General features: G+C 60.6%; 1 protein-coding gene across 5 annotated transcripts in view; it reads right to left on the bottom strand.

Moving 5' to 3' along the window:
- Nucleotides 1-463: 463 nt before the first annotated feature.
- Nucleotides 464-21,379, bottom strand: part of KIRREL1 (kirre like nephrin family adhesion molecule 1) — a 90,179-nt gene continuing 69,263 nt past the window's right edge. The window contains exons 2-15 of one of the 5 annotated variants that reach the window (XM_073888195.1): nucleotides 19,863-20,012; nucleotides 18,198-18,347; nucleotides 13,684-13,841; nucleotides 11,796-11,946; nucleotides 10,729-10,834; nucleotides 10,405-10,553; nucleotides 10,096-10,223; nucleotides 9,295-9,469; nucleotides 9,113-9,213; nucleotides 7,637-7,835; nucleotides 6,388-6,543; nucleotides 6,105-6,244; nucleotides 5,435-5,512; nucleotides 464-5,319 (exon numbers count right to left, since the gene is read on the bottom strand). In XM_073888195.1, coding sequence (XP_073744296.1) covers nucleotides 4,843-5,319; nucleotides 5,435-5,512; nucleotides 6,105-6,244; nucleotides 6,388-6,543; nucleotides 7,637-7,835; nucleotides 9,113-9,213; nucleotides 9,295-9,469; nucleotides 10,096-10,223; nucleotides 10,405-10,553; nucleotides 10,729-10,834; nucleotides 11,796-11,946; nucleotides 13,684-13,841; nucleotides 18,198-18,347; nucleotides 19,863-20,012 — 2,318 coding nt within the window. In that variant the 3' untranslated portion in view covers nucleotides 464-4,842. The remainder of the gene's footprint in view (nucleotides 5,320-5,434; nucleotides 5,513-6,104; nucleotides 6,245-6,387; nucleotides 6,544-7,636; nucleotides 7,836-9,112; nucleotides 9,214-9,294; nucleotides 9,470-10,095; nucleotides 10,224-10,404; nucleotides 10,554-10,728; nucleotides 10,835-11,795; nucleotides 11,947-13,683; nucleotides 13,842-18,197; nucleotides 18,348-19,862; nucleotides 20,013-21,379) is intronic. The other 4 variants (XM_073888196.1, XM_025860721.2, XM_025860723.2 and 1 more) reach the window with 4 other exon arrangements.

Below are 21,379 nucleotides of genomic sequence, written 5' to 3'. Positions count from 1 at the left end.
GGATTTCAAATTTCTCAGCGGGATGGCCCGTGCGGGCCTCCACAGCACCTGCTCACACCTCCTCACTCGGAACCAGAAGGCCACAGGTTTGGGAACTTCGCTGCGGACCCAAACCTCTGCATCTTAATAAATGCAACCCATCTGGCTCCCACCCTCTCCCAGTTCCTTCGGGATCCGGACCCCGGGGTCAGTCGCCCCCTTTCCTGCCCCATAATCGGATTTGGCACCAAACTTTAGGGTGTGGTGACCTCCCGCTGTTTGCCCCCCCCCCAGCTGCTGGCTTCCCTGGCCGCAGGGCCCTGAGACAGCCACAGATATAAGTAACCGCCTGGGGGACACAAATAGATCCTCTCTCTAATAACCCAAAAATCTCTCTTTTCCCCAAATTTGACCATTTCACCCCAAATCAGGCAAGCTTTTAAGTAACGAGAGCTGCTCATGCCTTAAATAACACAAAACATGGTGCTTTTTAAAACATTTATATTTATATATATAAAAAAATTAAATATATATAATATATAGTGTGTTTGAGACTAAAAATATAGTACATAATATTTAAAAAAAAGGAAAATGAAAACAGGCAGAATAGGAAAAGGCGTGAGGACACACAGACACACATTGCTAAAAACCTACGATGGTCTGTCCTAACAAAAATAATATATTTTTTTCTCTTCTCTTGTCATCATGGATCCATTTATTATTGGGGTTTGGGAGGAGAAAACTCAACTGGAGCCCCAAGTAGAGGCTGTGACCCCAAGGGTGGTTGGGGTGGAGAGTGTGACTTTCGGGGCCCCAGGGCTCCTCCGGGCAGACTTGGTGCAGCCCGGCCTCCGGGCAGCGCTCGGCTGTGCTCTCCCCAGTGGGGGGGCTTCCCGGGGCAGCGTCTGACCTCCAGAAGCAGGTAGAAGGCCCCACAGCCCACCGACCCTCGAAAAGGCTGGTGGTTGTGGCCAAAACGAAAAGCCAGGAGCAGGGGCAGGAGGCTGGCGGGAATGTGGTAGTTCTATGCAAATGGAGCTACTATTATTATTATTATTACTGTTATTATTTTTAAGGGCAGGCTTGTACCAGAGCCGCCCATATGGCCTGTGACTTCTGCACAGCAACGCCTTCTCCAGGGACGGGGCCTGGAGCTCCCTCACAGTGATGCAAGAAAATGGGCACCTCCCCCAACCCCCCCATTCTGAAGGGCAGGGGAAGGCAGCGACAAGGGAGGGGGATACTTAAATGCTAGTTTTATAGCCTCTTCACAAAAATAGATGCCTTTCCAAATTACATCCCTCGGTCTATGGAGTGCCCCGTGAAAGAGGCGCAAGGCGGGGACCCGCCGGGGACACACTGGAGTGGTAGAGAAGCCTCGGCTTCCGCGGCCGGGGCAGGGCGCTCAGTCCTGGAATGCTGCCCTCAAAGTGATGGGCCTGCAGATGGGGGGTCAAGCCAACCTTTTCCATCCCAGGCACGGCGCTCGGGGGAGCACCGCTCCATCCCTGCTGGCTCCCCTTCCTGACCTCACGAGGACGCTGGGGCTGGGCTTAGAGGGATCCAGGATTCGAGATGCAGTGTGAGCACCCCCACGAGGGACGAGACTGCAGCTCACCCACAATCACCAGAGCCTCCTCGAGGCCGAGTTCACGTCAAAACTTCCCTCTACTGCTTCACAGAGGGGTCAGCCGTGCTCACACCTCACCATCTAGCTCGGGAGACCCTGGCCGGCAGGTTCACCTCCTCAGTGAGGGCTGCGCCGTCCCTGCGCTCCTGAGGACAGCGTGGATGGTGGCTACTCCCAGCTCCCCCTCGGTCAAAGCTGCCCGAAACCAGGGCACCAGTGGAGGAGTCTCCCTGCCCCGCCCTGGCCACAGACGCCTTTGCCACACCGGCAGAATTCTGAGCGGGCTCCCAATGTGAGCGACCATTCCCAATGGTCAGAGGATAAGAGCACGCCAATCTCACCCAGGCTCAGGGTATGCTTTGTTGCCGTTTGGCATCCAGGGGAACCTAGTGGAAACTTATTCACAGCACTTCCAGCAAGAGGCCCACAGTGAAAGCTTTTTGCAAGAGAGTAGAACCTTCTACCACCCCATCCTTTCCCTGCTCACGTCCTGTTCCCAGCTCCACACCAGGGGTGGCTGGGCCCTCCACCTCACCGAATGAATACAGCAAGAGCCGAATAATTCTAGGGTTGTGCCACCCTCCCCCTATTTGTAAGGCCAGAAAATCGGGGGCAGTAAATGTAAAGAGGTTAGGCCAAGGTCACTCAGTCAACGGCAGCTTCAGGATGGGGTCCCCGATCTCCTGACCCCTAGTGCCTTGCTCTTCTCACTAAGATGAGAATATCAAAGGCGATCAGGATCACCAAGGTGACCACATCAAGTACTCTCGGCACCCTGCTGGAGGGCCCCAGCCTCCAACAGCAAAGCTCTACCAAGTTCAAGGGTGCCTTCCACTCCCCAGAAAAGCAATTCCATTTGGCCCAACAGGCAGGCCCCAGTTCCGATTGTGATCAGATGAACAGCGTGCAAATAGAGGGCAGAGAGGGCCTGGGGCGCCGGTGTCTCTCTGTGCCTTGCACTGTGCACGCTCCATACCCAGGAGGGGCCGGTTACTGGGTTAAAGAGCAGAGAGCAGAGAAGGAGCTCTGGTCACAGGCTTCTGAAAACTAATGGTCCCTGTAGTGTCAACTGAGTTAGCTACTGACCCTGGGCCCCTCCTCTTCATCATTTCAACAGAATGGACCCAGCACTAATAAAAGGGAAGAAACAGAATGTAGCCAAACCCCAAATACAAATGAATATTTTTTGGAATATTCCTGTTTAAAGAGCCATCACCATCTTCAGACTTTAACTGTTTGGATTACGCATGGCTTCTGTTTCTGCGAAGATAATCAGAGTATGCGTGAATTCATCTGCACAGGAACCCGCATCCCTTACCAGACCTTCTCCAGGGGCTCACATAAAATGACTCTGTAGGGAGGGGTCAGCTCCCAGGGGTAGGGGTGGAATGCAGCTGGAGCCTGGACGATGCCCCCCCACCCCCAAGGGACACCCAGGATTTGCCCCTGTTGCTGCGGAAGGGGACGCAGAGGCAGCCTGCCAGGCTGGAACCGAGCTACTTTCTCCCTGGGCATTAGCTGGTCCTTACGAGCAGGGACGGTGAGGAATGTCACCCCACAGACCCATCCGCAAGGGTGGTGATGGTCCGTGGCTGATGACCATGTAACTCATTAAAGCAAACACGACTAATGAGTGGTGACCAGGAGAGAGGGCAAAGCGCGTTCTGGGGATTGCCCCCGAGACTCCACCCGCCGGGAGAAGGGGAGGCTGGGGCGGGGGCACAGTTCTCTTTGGTCAGAGGCGGCGGCTGAGAATGGCCATGTGGAATGTGTGTGTGGGGACAGCATGGGCGTGACTGCCTGCAGTGCCCTTCCGTGCCACCTTCCTCCCTCTCCAGGCCCCTCACCCGCCGTCCCCGAAACTCTGCAACACCTGACGGCGTGTCTGGGGCTTGCAATACCCATCCCCTGTGTTCCCCCACACAGGGCCGGTCAACCAAAGCTGGACACTCAAGGCACTGAAAGTGGAAGAAGGAATTTGATTGGTCCAAGAAAAAAAAAAGACACTTAACAAACCAAAACCTGTCTGAAGAGCCTATCACCCATGCCCCCGGAAGGTAGCCTCCCCGACCAGCTGGTGGGCAGGACAAGCAGTCTTGAGAGCCAGGCCCCCTCCCTAAGCCTGTCAGAGCCCATCGGGGACAGGTCTTACCACCTGAATGTTTAAAAATGGATTCAAAGTGCTTGGAAATTCAGAGTAATGGACGGTGCTAGGAATCTGGAGGAGAGCAGGTGCCCCCTTTCCTTCCCACTGGGACTTGGGGCTGGGGATTCCCTACAGCTTTTTTTTTCTCCCCAAATGAGGTTTTCATTGTTTTTTGTTGTCTTTGAAAAATAGCCTATAGCATCCGGCCCTCACACCACCACTCCCCAGACAGGCTCAAGAGTTAAAGCCAGGATACAGGGCAGGCTGAGGAGGGAAGGGGCTCCTCTAGAGGGGGTTCTGGAAACTGCTTTGAAGCACACAGCCTTCCTGCTGGTGAGTCAGGACATGGTTCCCCCACCGTTCCTTTCTGCATGGGGACCCCGTGATCTAACTGGCTGGCCCTGCACAGAGGACAGAGAAAGGGCGGATCTGGATCCTCTGCTGACAGACAGGTGTCCATGATGAGCAGCCAGGACAGCTGGCCCTTTAATCCCAGCTGAACGAGGGCCGGATCTGAACTCAGTGCCAGGGCTGTTCTGTGGACAGCTAAAATCAATCCAAGGTCCCTTCTGCAGTCGCGGAAGGAAGGATGCTGCCGGGGTGTGAATGCAGAGGACAGAGGGGCTGGCCAGGCAAATGTGTTTCCACATATCTGTGCCTGGGCCACCCCCACCCGCCACTGCGTGTCCCCCTAGGCCAACGCCTGCTCATCGTCACACATCCCTGTCCACTTAGGGGAGACCAAAGGGGTGGGGCAGAATGGGAATGCTAAAAAGTGCCCCCTCTGCTCTCCACAACCTTCGCTTCCCTGTTCCCGTGCTGGGGCCAGGCGAGAGCACAGGTCAGAAGAGACACGTCCTCCCGAAGAAGAGGGAAGGGCAGGCCCAGGAGGCTGGGGCATGCACAGAGCACCATCCTCGGGACGGGGTGTTTCCGGGAGACCTGCTCCCCACCTGCCGCAGCGGCGGCGGCGGCGGAGGAAGGCTGGTCCGGGCCGGGAGCGACGCGCAACGCCCCTGAATATCAGGGAACGGCTGTGAGAGCCTCGTCCTCTGCCCCGCAGAGGCGCCCCGGCCGGGCTCCAGGCCTACACGTGAGTCTGCATGCGCTGCTGGAACCGCTGCCCGTAGTCCGAGTGCTGCGAGGTGTAGGAGAAGCGGGTGGCCGTGGCGTACTTGCCGATCGGGTCGTACGCCTCGAACGGGGTCCGCTCCAGGCCGGACGGCGGCGCCTGGGGGTAGCCCAGTCGGTAGGTGGGGTAGCCCGCCGCCGCGGGGAAGGGGTGCGGGTTGAACTTGTCGTAGTTCTCATAGGACAACGTGCCGGCCGAGTCGGCGCCGGCGGGGGCTGCGGGCCCGGGGGCGGCGGGCTCGGGGCCGAAGTCGGACGCGGGGGCGCGGCTGTACGAGCTGAGCTGCGCGTAGCCGCTCGAGTGCGAGAGGCGCGAGGCCGGGCGCCCGTCGAAGCGCGCGGGCCCGGGGGCGCGGTAGTCCGCGTAGAGCACGGCCCGCGATGCCGGCCGGTCCTCGTGGGCGCGCACGTTGTAGTAGCCGTTGGTGGGGTCCTGCGGACGAGGGGCAAGGGCGCAGTGGAGGCGCGGCCGTGGTGCACCTGCCGGGTCCCGCTGGCAGCCCGCGTCCCCCTCCCCCAGCCTGCCCTCGCCCGCCCCGCGCGCGCACCTTCATCTCGTACTCCTCCCGCGTGTCCATGGCGTCGCAGCGCAGGTCCTGCTTCAGGTCCACGTCGTCCTTGAAGGACTGCGGAGCCGCAGGGTGGGCGTCAGGGCCTGCCGGCCGCATCCTACGCCGGCACCGCCCCACGCCCTAGGGCCGCCGGAGGGGTCTGGGGCCCCCGGCCCACTGGAGTTCTGAGTCTGAGCCCAGCCCAGGAGAGGCTCCGGGGCGCCAGGGGTGGGGAGAGGCCGGAGAGCCAGCCTGGCACCGGGTTTGTCGTGGACGCACAATGTGACCTTGGGTGTGTCACTGCCCCTCTCTGGGACTGTCTCCTCGTCTGAGCTATGGGGCAGTTGGACCAGAAAACTTCTAGGGGCTTCCAAGTCTGACTGTGTGTGGCCGGGGGGGGGGGGGTAAGGATGGGGCCAAGCGCGGGCCTATGGGGGGGCCCCACCTGCCTGTCTTCTGCTGTAGGGGAATCAGCCTGGGGTGGATGTGTGCGTGCGTGCATATGAGTACATGCAGGAGCATTTGTGCGCCTGTGTGTACACACGTGAGCACGTGTGAGCCTGGGCGTGAGTGTGGCAGGGAAGACAGACAGAAGGTGGTTCGTAGAGCTGGGGCGGGTCCCAAGAACGTGAAGAGGGGAGTGGGCCAGGAGGAACAGGACCCTCACCGAGTAGATGGCCTTCATGACCCGAGTCGCAGTGGACACGCTGGCTGTATCATCCTCCCGGTCTGAATGCATCGTAAGTGGCTCGCGGTTCACAGTCTCCACCTTGATGTCCAGCTTCCTCAGGGTCACGTCCTTGCGACCTGGACAGGGAAGGGCAGCCTGGACGCGCTCTGCCAGCCGCTACAGGCCAGCCCCGGGCACGCGGCGGTCCGTCTGCTGGGAGGGCGCCCTGAGGGGGGGGGGCGCTGTACGTGCGCGCGCGCGGGGGGAGGCCCGTACTCACTGCCTTTGCGGCGGCGGTAGAGGAAGAACACCAAGGCGATGAAGAAGAATGTGAGCAGGACGCCCGAACCGATGGTGGCCCCGGCAATGATGCCCACGGGCAGCACCTCTTCAGAGGGAAGGAGAGGCTGGGGTGAGGCTGGTGGCTCACAGGGACCTGAAGGCCAGGTGCCAGAGCTCCACTGATATCCGCGGACGCGAACGGTGTTTGCTCAAGTCAGGGGCAGTTGGAGGGGAAGGTCTGCATTGTGTCTGGGTTTAGGCCTGAGCTTCGGCTTGATCAGGGTTGGGAGCATGGCCATGTCCCGTCCCTGCAGCTGTGACACAGCGTGACCCTGTCCCTGGGGGCCCATCCTCCCCTCTGCAGCCCACCTGCCTGCGAGGCTTGGCCTCGGCTTCCTGGGCTGGGCTGCCCTTTGAGGTCAGCTGTCTCCACAAACTCCGCCCTGTCACCCGTGTCCCCACCTCTCACCACCTCCCTGCCCCCCCCCATGGCCAGGGAGGCACCGGCACCCGCAGGGCTCGCACAGTTCTCCTTGGCTCCCTTGCTCCCCAGAGCTGAGTAGGACCCAGGGAGCCTCCTCCAGCTTCTTCTCCCTTCCTGGCAGTCCTGGACGGATCAGACCCTCGGGAGGTTCTTCCCCTCCTCGCTGGGACCTGCCGTACTCCCTCCGCTCTGCTCTTCCCCACCACCCCCTCGCTGGCTCTCTCAGCTAAGGCACACCTGGTGGGAGCCCCGGCCTTTCTCTCCCTCGTCAGAGCTTCCAAAAAAGTCAAAGGCAGTGCCTCCTTCGACATGCAGCGTCTTAAGGGAGGAAGCATGTGCCTCTTAGCAGATGAAGGGTTCTCGAAGAGGTGGGGCACCACAAGCCTGGTGTTTTATAGATATTCTCACTTCATCCCCACGCCAACCCCGTGAGGTGGGTAGTAGTACACCCTTTCATGAAGCTTCTGATTTTCTCCACCTGAAGTCCTTTGCTCCCACTCTGTGTGCTCCTCCACTGACCCAAAACCCCCTCGAGGGCCGGGACCGCGTCTTGTGCACCGCCATCCCTGCTGCCCCTTGCGCAGGGCCGGGCGCAGAGGGGAGGCTCAATGAACGTTTAAAAAAGGGGGTGGTTTTCCCCAGCTGAGCACCGGCGCAGGCTCTGGAGGGTAGGCCCCCGAGAGAGCTGTCTCCCCATAAGGACTGCCAGGGGAGAGAAGAGGGAGCAGAACGCCCAGCTGCCCCGCACCCTGGCCATGGTCACCTCGCTCTTCCAGCTGGATGATGGCCGTGCCGGGCCCAAAGCTGTTCCAAGCTGTGCAATTGTAATGCGTCTGAAAGTCTGCCTCCATGACATTGTTGATGGTGAGCGTGGACAGCACCCCACTGCCCGAGTTGGTCCTCTCCACCGTGTAGCGCTCCAGGGTCCCCACCTCCAGGAAGTTCTCCTTCCATGCCCAGGCCTGGGGGGTGGGTAAGGAAGGAGCAGGTGGCAGAAACACCTGACCCACCCACCCTTGTCCCGTGTGCCCTGTGTGTCCCTCAGCCCGGCCCAGTGCTCACTCTGCAACAAGCCCAAGTCACACCTGCTGCCTCAAGCCTTGGCCAAGCCCAAGTCACACCTGCTGCCTCGAGCCTTGGCATAGGATCTCCAGTCTGAGGGAAACAGTGGCTACCAACACAATGGAGATGTATGCCAGGAACATGCAGATATGCTTAGGGACATTCTTTAAAATGCAGATTCTTGGAGCTTAACTCTTAAATATGCAACTCCAGGGGAGAGGTCCAGGAATCTCTGTTTTTCTAACGATCCCATGGATGCAGGTGCTGCTGGGCCAGTGAACCAATATTTGGCAGCCCTGATGTCCTGGATGGGGAGTCAACATGCGGCCTTGGGCCTGGCTCTCCCTTGAGCCCCTGTGTGGCCTCCCCTCCCCTCTCTGGGCCTCCGTGTCCTCATCTGTAAAAGCAGAGGACCAGGCTGGAGTTGGATGCCTGGGGTTTGTCCAGCTCTGGTGGTCTGAGAGTCTTCAGCCTGACTTGTAGCCAAGCCGCAGCTGGCCCCACACGAACCTACCCAGGGGGCTCTGGAGACCCATCTCAGACTCTTAGGACAGGGAGGATCTCTCGCAGCCTCCTCCACCCCTGACTTCCTGGTCGGGACACCCCCTTCCTGTCCCCTCCCTGAGCACTGGCTCCTTTCCAGGGATCACTCCTCCCAGCTCTGCAAGGAAAGCCCCTGGGAGCCGAGCCGCCCGCTGCCCAGGCGGCCGTGGTAATGAAGTGTCCCTGGGCAGCCCTGGAGTTAGCCAAATGGTCATTAAATGTGATGAGGGGTTTGACGGTTAATGGTCATGGGAGGAATTAATGGCGCATGGTGTGGGGAAGAGGAGAACGGAGGGGGGAGGGGGAGCGGGTAGGAGGAGGAAGACAGAAGGGGGCAGAGGGCCGGGGAACCCAGGGGCAGGGTGGAGGGAGGCTGAGGAGAGGGAAGGAGATGAGGCAGAGGGAGCAGCCGGGGCGCCCCGGCCTCGCACACCTGTTGCTGCGGCCATCAGGCAGGGGCACTGCCCCCATTTTGTGGATGACAAAACTGAGGATCGAAACACTCAGTAACTGGCTCAGGGTCACGAGACAAATGAGAGAGGGGGAAGTGGCACGTGAGCAGGGACGAGGGCAGAGGGACGCAGCCTCCAGGTGGCTGGCTGTCCTCAGACCCTGTGACAGCCGCGGCACTCACAATGCGGTCTGGGGGCGGCGTGCTCCCGATGAAACACTCCACCTTGCCCCCGTCACCCCTGACAGCGTACTGCACCGCCTCGCTGGAGATAATGGGGGGCCCTGTGAGCAAGAAGACGCGGTCAGGGCCGGCGGGACATCACAGCACCTGCCCGCCCTAGCCCAGCCCCGGAGGCCACTCACCGTTCACGTAAAGCGGCACCTCCCTCTCGGCCACACCGATCCGAGGCACGATGGCCCGGCAGGTGTACGTGCCCGCATCGGCCTGGGTCACTGACTTCAACAGCAGCTGGTTGCTGTTACTCAGGACCTGGGCAGAGAGAGCAGCCTCGGGTGGGGAGCCAGGAGGCCTGGGCCCCTGGGTCCGAGTGGGGCCCCGCATCGGAGGCATCGGGAAGAAAGCAGGAAGGGCCACAAGTGAATTCCCAGAAGGGCAAAGGTGCATCCCCTGACTCTAAACAGGGCCGCACTGAGGCCTGCCGTCTCTGCAAAGGTGGGCTGAGAAGGGCTGAGGCCAGAGAGGGCAGCTGGGGCTGCAGTGGTCTCCCAGAGAACGCAGCCTCTCTGACGGTCTGTTCTAGAGCTTTCCCTGCCAAACAAGGCAGGAAGTTTCACCCTGAAATCCCTCTTCCTGCAATTCCAGCCCAAACTATCTAATGCAGGTGTCTGCAGAGCTGCAGAATTCAACCCTCCCACCCTCCTAATGTAGAATCATTCACCGGATCTGCAGAAACCACCCCTCCCCCCTCCCCCACACACAGGTCCCCCTGTCCCTCCCATGACCACTGAACCGGCCAGCTGTTCTGCGGGGACAAGTGGGTTTTGATCCCGAGCACTGACCGCCTCCTCCAAATCCCAAGACCCTGGAAACACTCTAGCTTCGACTTGAAAAGTAAGGCTGCACCAGCCTCACCCCACCCCTGCTCTCCCACCTGTGACCGACTCCTTCCTCCCCGTGCTCAAGATGGGTAGCAGGCGTCTTACCATGTTTGAATCCTTTTTGGTCCAGGTGAGGGTGAGGGGGGGATTCCCCACCCAGACACAGGTGAGGGTCACATCAGAGCCAATATCTGTGGTCGTGGGTTTGGGGTCAACTACGATCCGGGGGGCAACTGTGTAGAAAAGAGCACTTGCTAGGGACTCAGTCTCATCGGGGGTCAGCTCTAGCCGATCCTCTCTTCCTTCTGCTGCCCTGCCACCTCCTCCGACCAGTCCCCTGTCCCCCCACCCCTACCCCAGACCCTTCAAAGGTCCCTGCCCTCCCCATCCACCCCTGCCCTTGCAGCCACTCACAGTGAACGTTTACTAAGGTGCTGACATTGGTGCTCCCCACTTTGTTGTGAACCTCACATGACACAGGCTCCGTGAAGAAGGAATAGTCAACATTTGTCTCATAGCGACTCTCGTGGGCATCTTCAATCAAGAAGCCGCCCTTGGCCCACCTGGGGCGAAGGCAACACAGGGTGGCGATCAGGGCTTGGACCCCTCTCACCCACATCCAGTAGCATGACCCCCACCCCGACACCCCCCACTCCAAGGTGCCCCCAGCCCCCACCCCTTGCACCCCGGCACCCCCCACTCCAGGCACAGGGTGCCCCCAGCCCCCACCCCTTGCACCTGTAGCCCAGGATCTCAGGGTTGGCTGTGGCCTGGCAAGTGAAGACAACGCGCTCCCCCTCCTGTACCGTCTGTGGCTCAATGGACAGGGTCACTGTGGGAGGGTCTGCAAAGCAGGGGACAGGAAGGGTCTTTTCTGTCCCTCAGGTTTCTTTCTCTTCCTAACACACACACCCAGCCCTCTCCCTGTGCAGAGATCTGGGAACTGGAGTCTGTAGTGAAGCAGCTCCAATAGAGAAGCCATCTGCCTTCCCTTTACCCCACGGAGCCTCCAGGGGGCCGGCTAGGGGGCTGGGATCCAGGCTGCCGCAGGAGAGACAATTAGAGGATGTAATGGTGCACTGTGGCCACGAGGCGTCAGCGTGGCCTCGCGTGGCTCACTGAAAGGGATGGGGGTGGGGCATCTCCAGCCCCTGCCCAGCCCCCCCCCCCTTTTCTGGGCAGAGGGGCTGTACTGAGCATCCCCTGAGTAGCAGGCTCCATGCTGGCTGCTCGGATGCTCTCTCTTGTTTAGGTGCTCCCACAGCCCCAACAGACGGAAACAGGTCCCAAGTCCCTCCTCTGAGCCCGATGGGATTAGATGTATTTCAGAATTTGGAGTTTTTAAATTTTAGAAAGGTGCTGGTGTGCACAGACCATTTACTATGTAAGACCCCCAGCAGGGTCTGGGCAACAGCTCACAGTGACATATGGGTTAAGTAAGAGACCGTGGGGAACCTTAGTTCACGTTTTGCCAGCAAATCAGTTTCAGTTTGGAATTTCAGAGAAGAGATTGTGGGCCTGTATTTTATTTTCTTCCACTATACAGAACTGGGAACTGAGGCTCAGAGAGATTAAGTCACAGCCAAAGTTACAGGCTGAATTAGACGCTGGAGTTGCCTGACTCGCAGCTGGTGCCTCTCCCAGCCCTCGGGGTCTGCGGCCCCTGGGTACTCCAACCAGGGGATCCAAGAGCATCTGCCCTGGGGCCCCGGGGGATCTGCATTCGGGGCGTCTCCGAGGGCGCCCCGCCCTCCCTTCCTCAGCCCACCCCTCCGCCCAGCTCCGCTGCAGGGCCCCCTGCTCACGGTGCACGTCGAGCTCGATGGAAGTCTCCTTGCCAGTCGGGGTGGCCTCGTTCACGCTGCGGCAGGTGAAGACACGCCCAATGTCCAGGTCTGTGGGGTTAATGAGCAACTGGCTGATGGTGGTCTCCCTCTTCCCATCCTTCAGCAGTTCCTGGGGTGGGACAAGTGGGGACGGGGTCAAGCTAGAAGCCCCCTGCGCTGCGATCAGGATGACCGGGCCCAGAGACAGGCTTGCGCCGGAGGGGCATGTGAAATTTAACCCGAAGGGCAGCCCTCCCCACCCCCACCCCCAGCCCCAGGCTCCTCCCCCAGGTCTGCTTTGGTTTGGTTTCTAATTAATAGACTTTATTTTTTAGAGAAGTTTTAAGTGTACAGAAAAACTGAACAGAAAATTCAGCAAGTTCCCATCCACCCTCCTCCCAGACCCCACAGTTTCCGCTAATGAACACGACACACGAGGGCCATGCATCCAACAGACAGACCCGTGTCCACAGTTTCCACCGGAGCCTACAATGCGTGTGCTACCGTTCCCCGTGGTTCTGAGCCTCCTTCCTGGGATTCTGTGAGTGCAGCACCAGTCCCCTCTTCTGCACGGCCATTGTGACCCTCCGGGTCCGTCTGTCCCACTCTGCTCTGGGCACACGCTGCCTCGCCCCGTGGGCCCTGCGCGTGAGCGCGTGGGCGCGGGGGCTCTCCTGCCAGACCGTAAGCCCCTGGGGGGCAGGAAGGACTCACAGGCTGTCTCATTGGCGGCCAACCTGAGGCCCCTGAATGTGGTCGCAGGACCCCGTGAGCTGTTTGCCATATTTTAGCTGTGCGAGGGAAGCCACGCTGCTTGTCCGAGGGCGGCCCTGCCCTCTGACAGCAGCACCCCTCTGCTGGGCAGGAGCAGGGCCAGAGCCGTGCAGGGCCGCCGGCTCCCCCCGCTGCTTGGCCACGATCTGCTATCGTTAGAAAACGCGAGCAGCAACGTGGACGACAAATGGCCATTAACAAATCAGCTCGTTTGGTTGCCAAAACATTTCAAAATGTGTAGTCCTACAGGAGAAAAATTACAGATGTCTTGGTGGTAAAAGGTTAAGCACCACTGAGGCCAAACTGTGCTGGGTCAAATGGGTAAACTAAGGCCAGAGAGCAGGGACCTGTGCAAGGTCACACAGCCTGTCAAAGGCAGAGCTAATCGGGTTCTGCCTGGCACTGCTCTCCGAGGCACACAGGGGAGCAGGTCTCCCCCGGCACCTAGCGAAGGGCTGGGTACTCCTGTCCGTTCGCCCACACCGGGGATGGGGATGCTAATCCAGCTCCGCCCAGAACATCACCGGACAACTCCTCTGTCACAGCTTCCTCGTCTATACAACCTACACAGGAGCCCTGCCTCCTCAGCATCTTCACTGAGCCAAGCAGAGGCTGAAGGACGAAGCCCGAGGTGCTCAACGGAGCACAGCCCGAGCCAAGTGCAAACCCCAGCTCTGCTGCACACCAGCCGTGTGACCTTGTGCAAGGCACCAACCTTTCTGACCGTCAGTGTCCCTCTTTGTTGAGTTGGAAGGAACGCCTGACTTATCAAACTCCCTTGTCAATTAGGAGGGACTGTCCATTAGGAGCTTAGCATGCACAGTGCCTGGCACACAGTAGGTGCTTAATGTAGCTGGTATTAGCATTACTCTTAGTCCCTGCTAGCCGCCGAATGCACTGTGAACCTGGGAGCTCCCTCCTCTTCCCTGGATCCCAGACTTCCCAGCTACACGATGGATGAGAGGCTTGGACCAGACGACCTACAAGCTCTCCTGTCACATCTCTGTCCCCCGAGTCTGGGTCAGGCCCATGTGGGAATGAGAGGTGACCTGGGATGGGGCCGAGGGGTCTGGGGGGGGCAGCAGGGTCTCACCGTGCTGGCCACAGCGCCCTCCTGCTGCGTCCCATCCCGGAACCAGATGATGGTGGCGGCCGGCTTGGCGTTGAAAGCTCGGCACGTGAGGTTGTGGGGGGTGCCCGCTTGCAGCAGAATCACAGGGCCGCCGTCGATCCTGGTGTCCTCTGGGGGGACTGCAGGGCGAGCAGAGCCTCAGTCAGGGTGTGGCCAGCTCCGCCCTGGCGACCACAGCCCCTGCCCCTGGCGGCGTCCCTCCCGCAGCACGGCTGCCCCGGGGAGGGCTGTGGCCACCTTAACTTGCAATCACTGTAGCTGTTGCTCCTGGGGGAGCTTCACCCCAGGCCACCAGCACAGCCCCCCGACCCCCACCTGGTTCTTTCCCAGCCCGGCTGGCGGGTGAGGGGCGTGGCCGCAAACGGCGAAGAGCGGGGGTCTCCAGGACTGGGGTGCTGCTCACACCCTGGGGGCCTGGCTCGGGAGGAGCGTCCTCATCTATTTCGTCTTGTGTGCCCTGTGCCCTGGGCCAGCCCGGGGAGCCGGGCCGCTACAGCCGCCTCCCAAACGGACTCCCTGCCTCCAGTGCCCCTGGCCGACACATCCATCACCGCGGGCAGGTTGGTCATTTTCTCCAGCGCAGCCAAGACCGTGCCACCACCCTGCTCAGACACCTCTGAGGGCTACGAAGTGCCGCAAGCCTTCTCAGCCTGCCGCCCAGGGCCCCCCCCCACCAGCCAGCCCAGCAGGGGCTCCCACGCAGGTGCTCTGAGCTCCTAACCGACCCTGTGTTGGGGTCCCTTGGGATGACGGCCCGGGCCCCCTTCCCAGCCAAGGCCGCTGTCCCTGGCTCCCTGGATTTCTACTGTCTCCAGGGCCCAGAGGTGGTCACCGTAGGCACCTGCTGCCCTCTTGAGGGGCTGAATGGGTCAGATTCCTGATGCCAAGAAATAGGAGGTCTCTCCCTGTCCTATCCTCACGGCTCCTAAAAGCTCAGGTGATCAGGTTACAGTTCCTTGAAGGTAAGGCTCCTTCTTTCTCTGAAAGCCCGAGGTCTAGCCGAGCCGGGTTGACAGCAGGTCCTCGGGGACACTGACTGACTGAACGAACGGGGGATTGAAGAGACAGAGGCAGGATTGATTGTCATCGTTCTGGTGCACCCCGTTGTCATCAGGCCAGCAATGAGAAAGGGCTCTGTTTGCCTCTGGGAAGACCCAGAGGGGGCTCTGTGAGACAACCCTGAGAGCAGACGTGGGAGGCCCACGGAGCCTCGCGGCGCGCCGGGCTGCCCCGGAGTGTGGGAAATGCCGGTCCTGAGCTGCCATTTCCACTGGAAGGGAACCACCTGCAGCCCGTCTGTGTTCCGCTCAACTCGTGCACGCAGACGGGTAGTTTCCAAGCAGGCTGCGCGGATCTTAAACCCCAGCACGTCTGTTTACCTGTTGTGTGATCTTGGGTGAGGCCCGCAGGTCAGAGTCTGTTTCTTCAACAGGGACGTAGTTGGGCCTCACCAGGGGGCCCTCGCGAAGGTCAGCGGGGGTGCTGGGCATGGACTACAGCGTGCAGGCCCATGTGACACCCGGGCTGTGTTCGCTCAGCTGCTCGGACGAGAGCCAGCAGCGCCCCCAGCTCCTGGCCAACAGGTTAGCCACCGAGTCCCCAGCAACTCCGCTTTGCTTGCTGCTCTACCTGGTCCCCCTGTCGGATGGTGCTCAGGGTCTCCTGGTCTGTGTGGGCCCCTCCGAGGTCACACCTGCTGTCTCACCCAGGAAGGACATCCTGGATGGGCAGAAGTCCTGCCCATCTGCGGGGGACACCGTGTCCTGGGTCAGAGGGAAGTCTCCTCCTCCCATCGGCTCTCCTTCCCTAGAACGCTGGCCCTTTCCCCTCGTTCGGGCAAGACCGTCCATCTGTCGCCTCTGTCGCTAACCCATCTTTCTCTCTGTTTCTGGGGCAAAGGAGAATAAGCCCATTGAAATGTCTGCTCCGCTATCAGAGGGTGCGTGTCCATATGGATGCTTGTTTATGCACAAATTTTTATGATTTGTGACAAATCTGTATCTCAATATGCACATGTGTCTGTGGCCTCAGTTTCCTTGTTTGTAAAATTTTAAAAATAACATTGACAGCTCTTCCCCAGAGGTGATGCTGTGAAGTCAAAATGAGATCCCAGACATGCAGCCGCTAAGCTGTGATGTGATCCAGTGTTTCTGCCGTTCATGGAATGCTGACCGAAGGGCCCAAGTACCACGCGCATTTGAAGCTCACCACAAAGGGTACTTCATTAACCCTTTCATGGTAAATACCATGGACCCCAATTGGCAGACAAGGTCCCTGAGGCTCAGAGAGATTAAGAAATGTGCTCAGAGGCGGGAGAGTGAGTTAAGCAGCAGGGCTAGGGGGGACCAGGCCCACTGGCCCTGGAGCCATGCCCCTCCCTCCGGCGTTGGCGGGGGGCTGTAGGCCTGCAAGTGGACGCCTCGTCTGCATCTGCATCTGCATCTGCAGTTGAGTGGAAGGCCGCCATTCAGTCGGCCGCAGGGAGAAGGAAAGGCTGCTGCGGGAGGAAGCCTGGCCTGGGGTGGGGGCAGGGAGACCACCAAGGGCTATGGCTGCAGATGAGGGGTCTACCGGGCACGGACGCAGCCCACTCTCGACTCTGCCCTGCCCAATCTCCAGGCTCCAGCGCCGTGAGCAAAGGAGTACGTAACTGGGTAAGCAGGGAGCGTGCGAGACATAGCCTGTCTTCTTAGCCTACATGCGGCTGCAGGTGGCAGGGGGTCCGAGGGAGAGATGAGCAAGCACGAACCTCTCACCTCTTCTTCTTGGGGCCTGTCCCTGCCCCTCATGCCCCCCAAGTCGCCCAGATAGGCTGGGAAGGCCCACACACTGCACACGGACTGTGCCCTCCAAATGAGCCACCCACTATGGGCTCTCCCTCAGTGGCTTGCAAGCTTTTAAACAAGGTACTCCTCCATCTAGGGTCCCCGTTGATATTCTCCTCTTCCAGGAAGCCTTCCTTGAATGAACCAAGCCACTGGATGCCATTAGAAGCCCCATTCCTGCAATACCTAGGGGTTTAGCTGGCTTTTTCTTTTTTTTTTTTCATCTTTATTTCTCTGTCTCTGGAGGTCTGGGGCAGGAGAGGGGAGGGAGCACCAGGGGCTCCTTGTTAGGATGGGAGTCCTCCAGGTCGGAAGCAGTACCTCCAGGACCCACAACCGAGGCAGTTAGCGAGGGGAAAGAAGACAGACGGACTCCCCAGAATCTCGTGACTCCCTTAGACGGCCCGGGCTGGCGCGGGCTCACACACGCCCCAAGAGGGACAGGAGGTGCAGTCATGGCGCCCCATGCCCATCCCTGGTGGCCACCTGACTCTCTCTCCCTAACCTCAGTCCTGTGCCTTGCTCACCAGACAGGAAGAGCAAGCCCCCTGCCAGGCTAGAGTCCTAGCCCTGCAGGGCCTTGACGCCCTGACACCTCACTGCCCAAGCTCCCGCGGTTCACAGCTCCCTGGGCAGGAGCGGCAAAGTGGCTGAGGAGAGGCTGATACCAACTTATGGACGAGCAAACTGATACCCAGGGGTCGTGACCTCTTCAGGGTCACAGTGCCAAAATGGCCCAGGGCTCCTGACTCCCAGCTCCCAGTCCAGCCTTTCCCTGACACAAGGATGACTTCCTGTCACCTTCTCACTCCCACCCCCCCCCAGGTAAAACCTTCCTGTGTCCAAGCTCACGGTCTCCGCTCCTCTCCCCCCATCCCTTCCAGGGGCTTTCCCAGGTCACAGATTTCAGGCAAAGGGATGGAAAAGAGAGAGCGGGACAGGTCAGATGAAGGCAGGAGAAAGGAACAGGACAGCATGGGCAAAAGGAGGGGGGGGGTCATGGGCAGAAGGAAGCAGAGCAGAGGCCAAGGCCAGGGAGGGCGCCAGGCTGGAGGGAGCTCCTGCAGGGGCCAGTCTTCTCGTCCCACAAACGGCCCCGGTGTTCTCACAGAGGGACATCCGCTCGGCGCCATCAGGACCCAGCCCACCCCCCCAGTTCTCAGCCCTTGGGTCTTGTTCCTTCCGGTCTTGCTCCTTGGCTCCCAGAAGGGCCTCCAGGGCAACCTCAGTGCCCAGGGAGGGAAGGAGTGGTGAAGGGCAGTGGGGGCTGAGTGAGGAGGGAAAGGAGCCCCCAGGGCAGCTGCTAGGGCTGGGGCAGCCGAGGGGGAGGACGGGAGAAGCTCCCTCACTGACGAGCCTGGGCCAGGGGTGGATGCATCTCCAGCACCCCAACTCCTCTGCCCTGGGGGAGCCTCATGTCCTGCAGGTAGAGCCCAACCCAGCTGGGCACAGAGGATGCCAGGCCTCATGCCTCCGTGGTCCCACCAGGGGGGGGTCCACGTGCCCGCTTCACCCTCTTCTATTGGACTTGGCTTCGGAAGAAGTTTAGAGAAGGATTTGGGGGGTACTGGGGGCAGGCATGAGGCCAGGAAGAAGTGAGGAGCCAAGGGAACTGGAGGGAAAGAGTTAGAGCAGGGGCTGGGGCATTACTGAGCACGGTGAGCTTGGCCCGCCGCGAGCGCAGGGCGGCCTCCGTGGCCTGGCACTCGTAGGAGGCGTCATCAGACAGCTCGGCGTCCGTGATCTCCAGGTTGTACTGCCCGGCATCGGCAGAGCCCACGACCCGGTACCGCGGCCAGGCTGCAGGGACACAAAGGGCGAGCGAGGTGAGCCCCGCCCCAGCCTGGGAACCGGCCTGGGAACCGGCCCAGACCGCCCTGCCCGCCAGGGTTCTCTCTCCCCAGGTCTCATCCCCGTGCCCCCCGGCGGGGCCTGCATCCCGCCCAGGCCACCTCTCCTCCCCCCCCCCCCCGCCCTGGCCCGCCCCCCCCACCCCCGGGCGAGGCCCCCCCCCCCCCCCCCCCCGATGTCACAACCTCCTACAGTGAGGCTGGGGGCCCTGGAGCAGGAGCGACAGGGAGACGGAAGGGGGAGAGGAGCAGAAATCTCTGGAGCTGTTTGCAGACAAACGTCTCTCGTCATAATAGGAAAGGAAGAGGAAAAAAGCCAAGAGAAAAGGAGAGGGGGAGGGCATGAGGGTGCTGGAAATATAGGGCATCGCAGAACAGACGGGGTTCCCTGGGGCCCGGGGGGAGCCAAGGAAGGCCAAGGCCTCGCCGGGACTCATGATGTGGGGGACGGATGACACAGGTCCTGCCCCTGAAGGAGCCCCTGACCCTCCAGTCCCTGGAGAAGCCACGGCTGTGGCAGGTGGGCCTCTGAGCCTCTGGCCCCTCTGGCTCAGCCTCCCCTGCCCTCCCCTGCAGGCTCACACCCCCTCCGCGGTCCCCCTCTCCCGGGCTCCCCACCGGCTCCCCCCCATTATCTCCCTCTGTCCAGGGGTTATCGATCCTTCTCACTCCATATCTATTGATCTCTCTCTCCCAGTTTCTCTTTCTTTCTATCATCAGTAGATCCACTAGCCCATCTCTTTCCTCTACACAGACAAATTTCCCCTCTCTCTACTAATACACAGAACCCGCAGCAAATAATTTTAAGCCCCGGACAACAGAAAGAATAAAAATATACAGCCCCTCCCGGGCTTTCGGCATTACACTGCTTTCAGGCCAGCCGTGGCTTTTCACAAAACACCATCTCTCATTTGGCTCAAAACTCACGAACGCCGTGCACAGGCCCGTGACGACCATAGCTCTCCTACACGGTGGTAAACGGAGACCCAGAGAGGTGCAGCGGCTTTCCTACGTCGCCCCACTCACAGGTGGCAGAGACAGCACCAGAACCCGGGGGCCTTCCCCCTCAGCCACGGCCAGGAGGCCTTCCCAAAAGTACCTTTACTTGTTCTGGAATATAGGAGATCGTTTGTTCGTCCTGTTTCACTGAATCGCTAGGTAGCTTCAGCGTGGGCTGCACAGCACCTGATACAGGCTTCTTGGATGAACACGTGCATCAAGTGCCCAGGCTGATGTTACAAGGGGTTTTTGGCCCCGGAACAGACATGGCCTGGGCTGGGGCAGGAGGGAGTCTGGAGCTCAGGAGCAGAGGGCGAGGCTGCCCACATTCAAATGGGAGAGGGGGAGGCTGGAGCACAGAGAGGGAGTGCAGTGAGGAGCAGGAGCGAAGTAAAGGCAACAGGCCGGGAGGCGGTGCATAAAGGCAGGACAGTCTGGATGCCAGGCCGGCGGGCAGCCCACTCACCTTTGAGGCCCTGGCCCATGCCCAGCGCCAGCCCATCCTTGGTCCATTGCACGATGCCCGAGTAGTTGAGCAGCACGCAGGGGAGCACGGCCCGCTGTCCTGCCACCACAGTCTGGTCGGCCGGCTCCTGGCTGAAGCGGGTCTGGGTCCCTGGCAAAGCCAAGCCGGCACTGGGTAAGGGCGTGTGGGAGGGAAGGGGCCCCACCAAGGGGCCACCCTCCCAGGCCCCCACCCCGCCCTCCCGTCCCTGCCCCACTTCAGCCCAGCCCCTTCCCACCAAGATGCCACGTGCCCGCCCTGGATTTCTTCCTCCCCCCTGGCCCAGGGGAACGGGTTTCAGGAGTGGAGGCGCTCAGCAATCAGAGAGAGTGGCGCAGTGTTATATAAAGGCTTGAGATGGGGCTCATGCCACCCTCTCGTGCCACGGACAGGACACCAAGGCCCAGGGGGGTGAGCGTGAGTGAGGGGCATAGTGCGGATTCAGAGCCCGAGCCTCAGCCCTCCAGGACCCGGTCCTGTTCCGCCACCTGCCGCCTCACCCCCACCCCTGTTCCCAGGTGCTGCATCCATGACCAGAGCTGCTGGTCGTGCACCACCACCGCAATCCCGGGCCATGAATACGCCACTGCACCCCTGCCCGCACGTGTCACGCGAGTAGCCACGAGGCAGCACACGTGGGCCGCCATGCAGGGACAGCCCCCCACGATGTGCCCAGTGGGCACACAGGGCAGATTCCCCGGGCAGGCGCCTCATAAGGGTGAACCCCGGCTTCCCGGGGCTCCGAGTGCCACCAGCAAACCTCGGAGCCCACTTCTCGGCACACCCGCCACGTCCCGCGCGTCTGCCCCTTGCCCCGGAGCTCCAGGGCACGCGTGCGCACACACAGACACACCAACCCGCGCCCCGCCGCCCGCGCGGTGGGAGCCAGGCGTGCGTGTGACTTTGCTCGTCCCTCCCTCCGGCTGCGGAGCCACACATGGCAGCCCGGCTGGCAGCCCGGCCGGGAGCGTTTGATGAGAGAAGCTGCAGAGTAATTGCCTTTAATTGTGGAGCCTAAATGGAGCAGGGAATTGGACTGTGGCTGCCCCAACCCCCGGCCCCCACCCCGGACGAGCCAGCACTGGTCCCGCGGGTGGGGCAGGCTGTGGGAAGGGGGAGGTGGCAAAGGGAGAGGTCTGGGGCTTCCTAGCTTTGTCCCCAATCTGTCACACCGCTGTGACCGAAATCAGCTTTGCCCACAGCTCGGGGGAGTCCTCCCTCTTCTTTCCCTCTCCGGCTCCCACGTATCTGCAGAGACCACAACCCCCAAATCCAACCCTTTCCACAATGTCTCTGATGCTCCATCGCTCCAGTGTGTAAGCAGAGGGAACTTGACCCCCCCTTCTGAGACCTCCAAGCCACCAGCGACAGGCCCCAGGTCTTGTCCCCTCCCTTCTGTCTCCTCCTCCCGCTCCAGGTCTCCCCTTCTTCCCAAACTAGCCCCACATTCCCTTCTTCCAGGGAGCCCTCCTGGATTG

The sequence above is a fragment of the Callorhinus ursinus genome, unplaced genomic scaffold (genome assembly GCF_003265705.2).
Source record: "Callorhinus ursinus isolate GAN/ISIS: 27379988/994484 unplaced genomic scaffold, GSC_fseal_2.0 scaffold88, whole genome shotgun sequence".
NCBI lineage: Eukaryota > Metazoa > Chordata > Mammalia > Carnivora > Otariidae > Callorhinus > Callorhinus ursinus.
The sequence above is the reverse complement of the archived record's forward strand: the minus strand, read 5'-3'. Positions and strand labels throughout refer to the sequence as shown.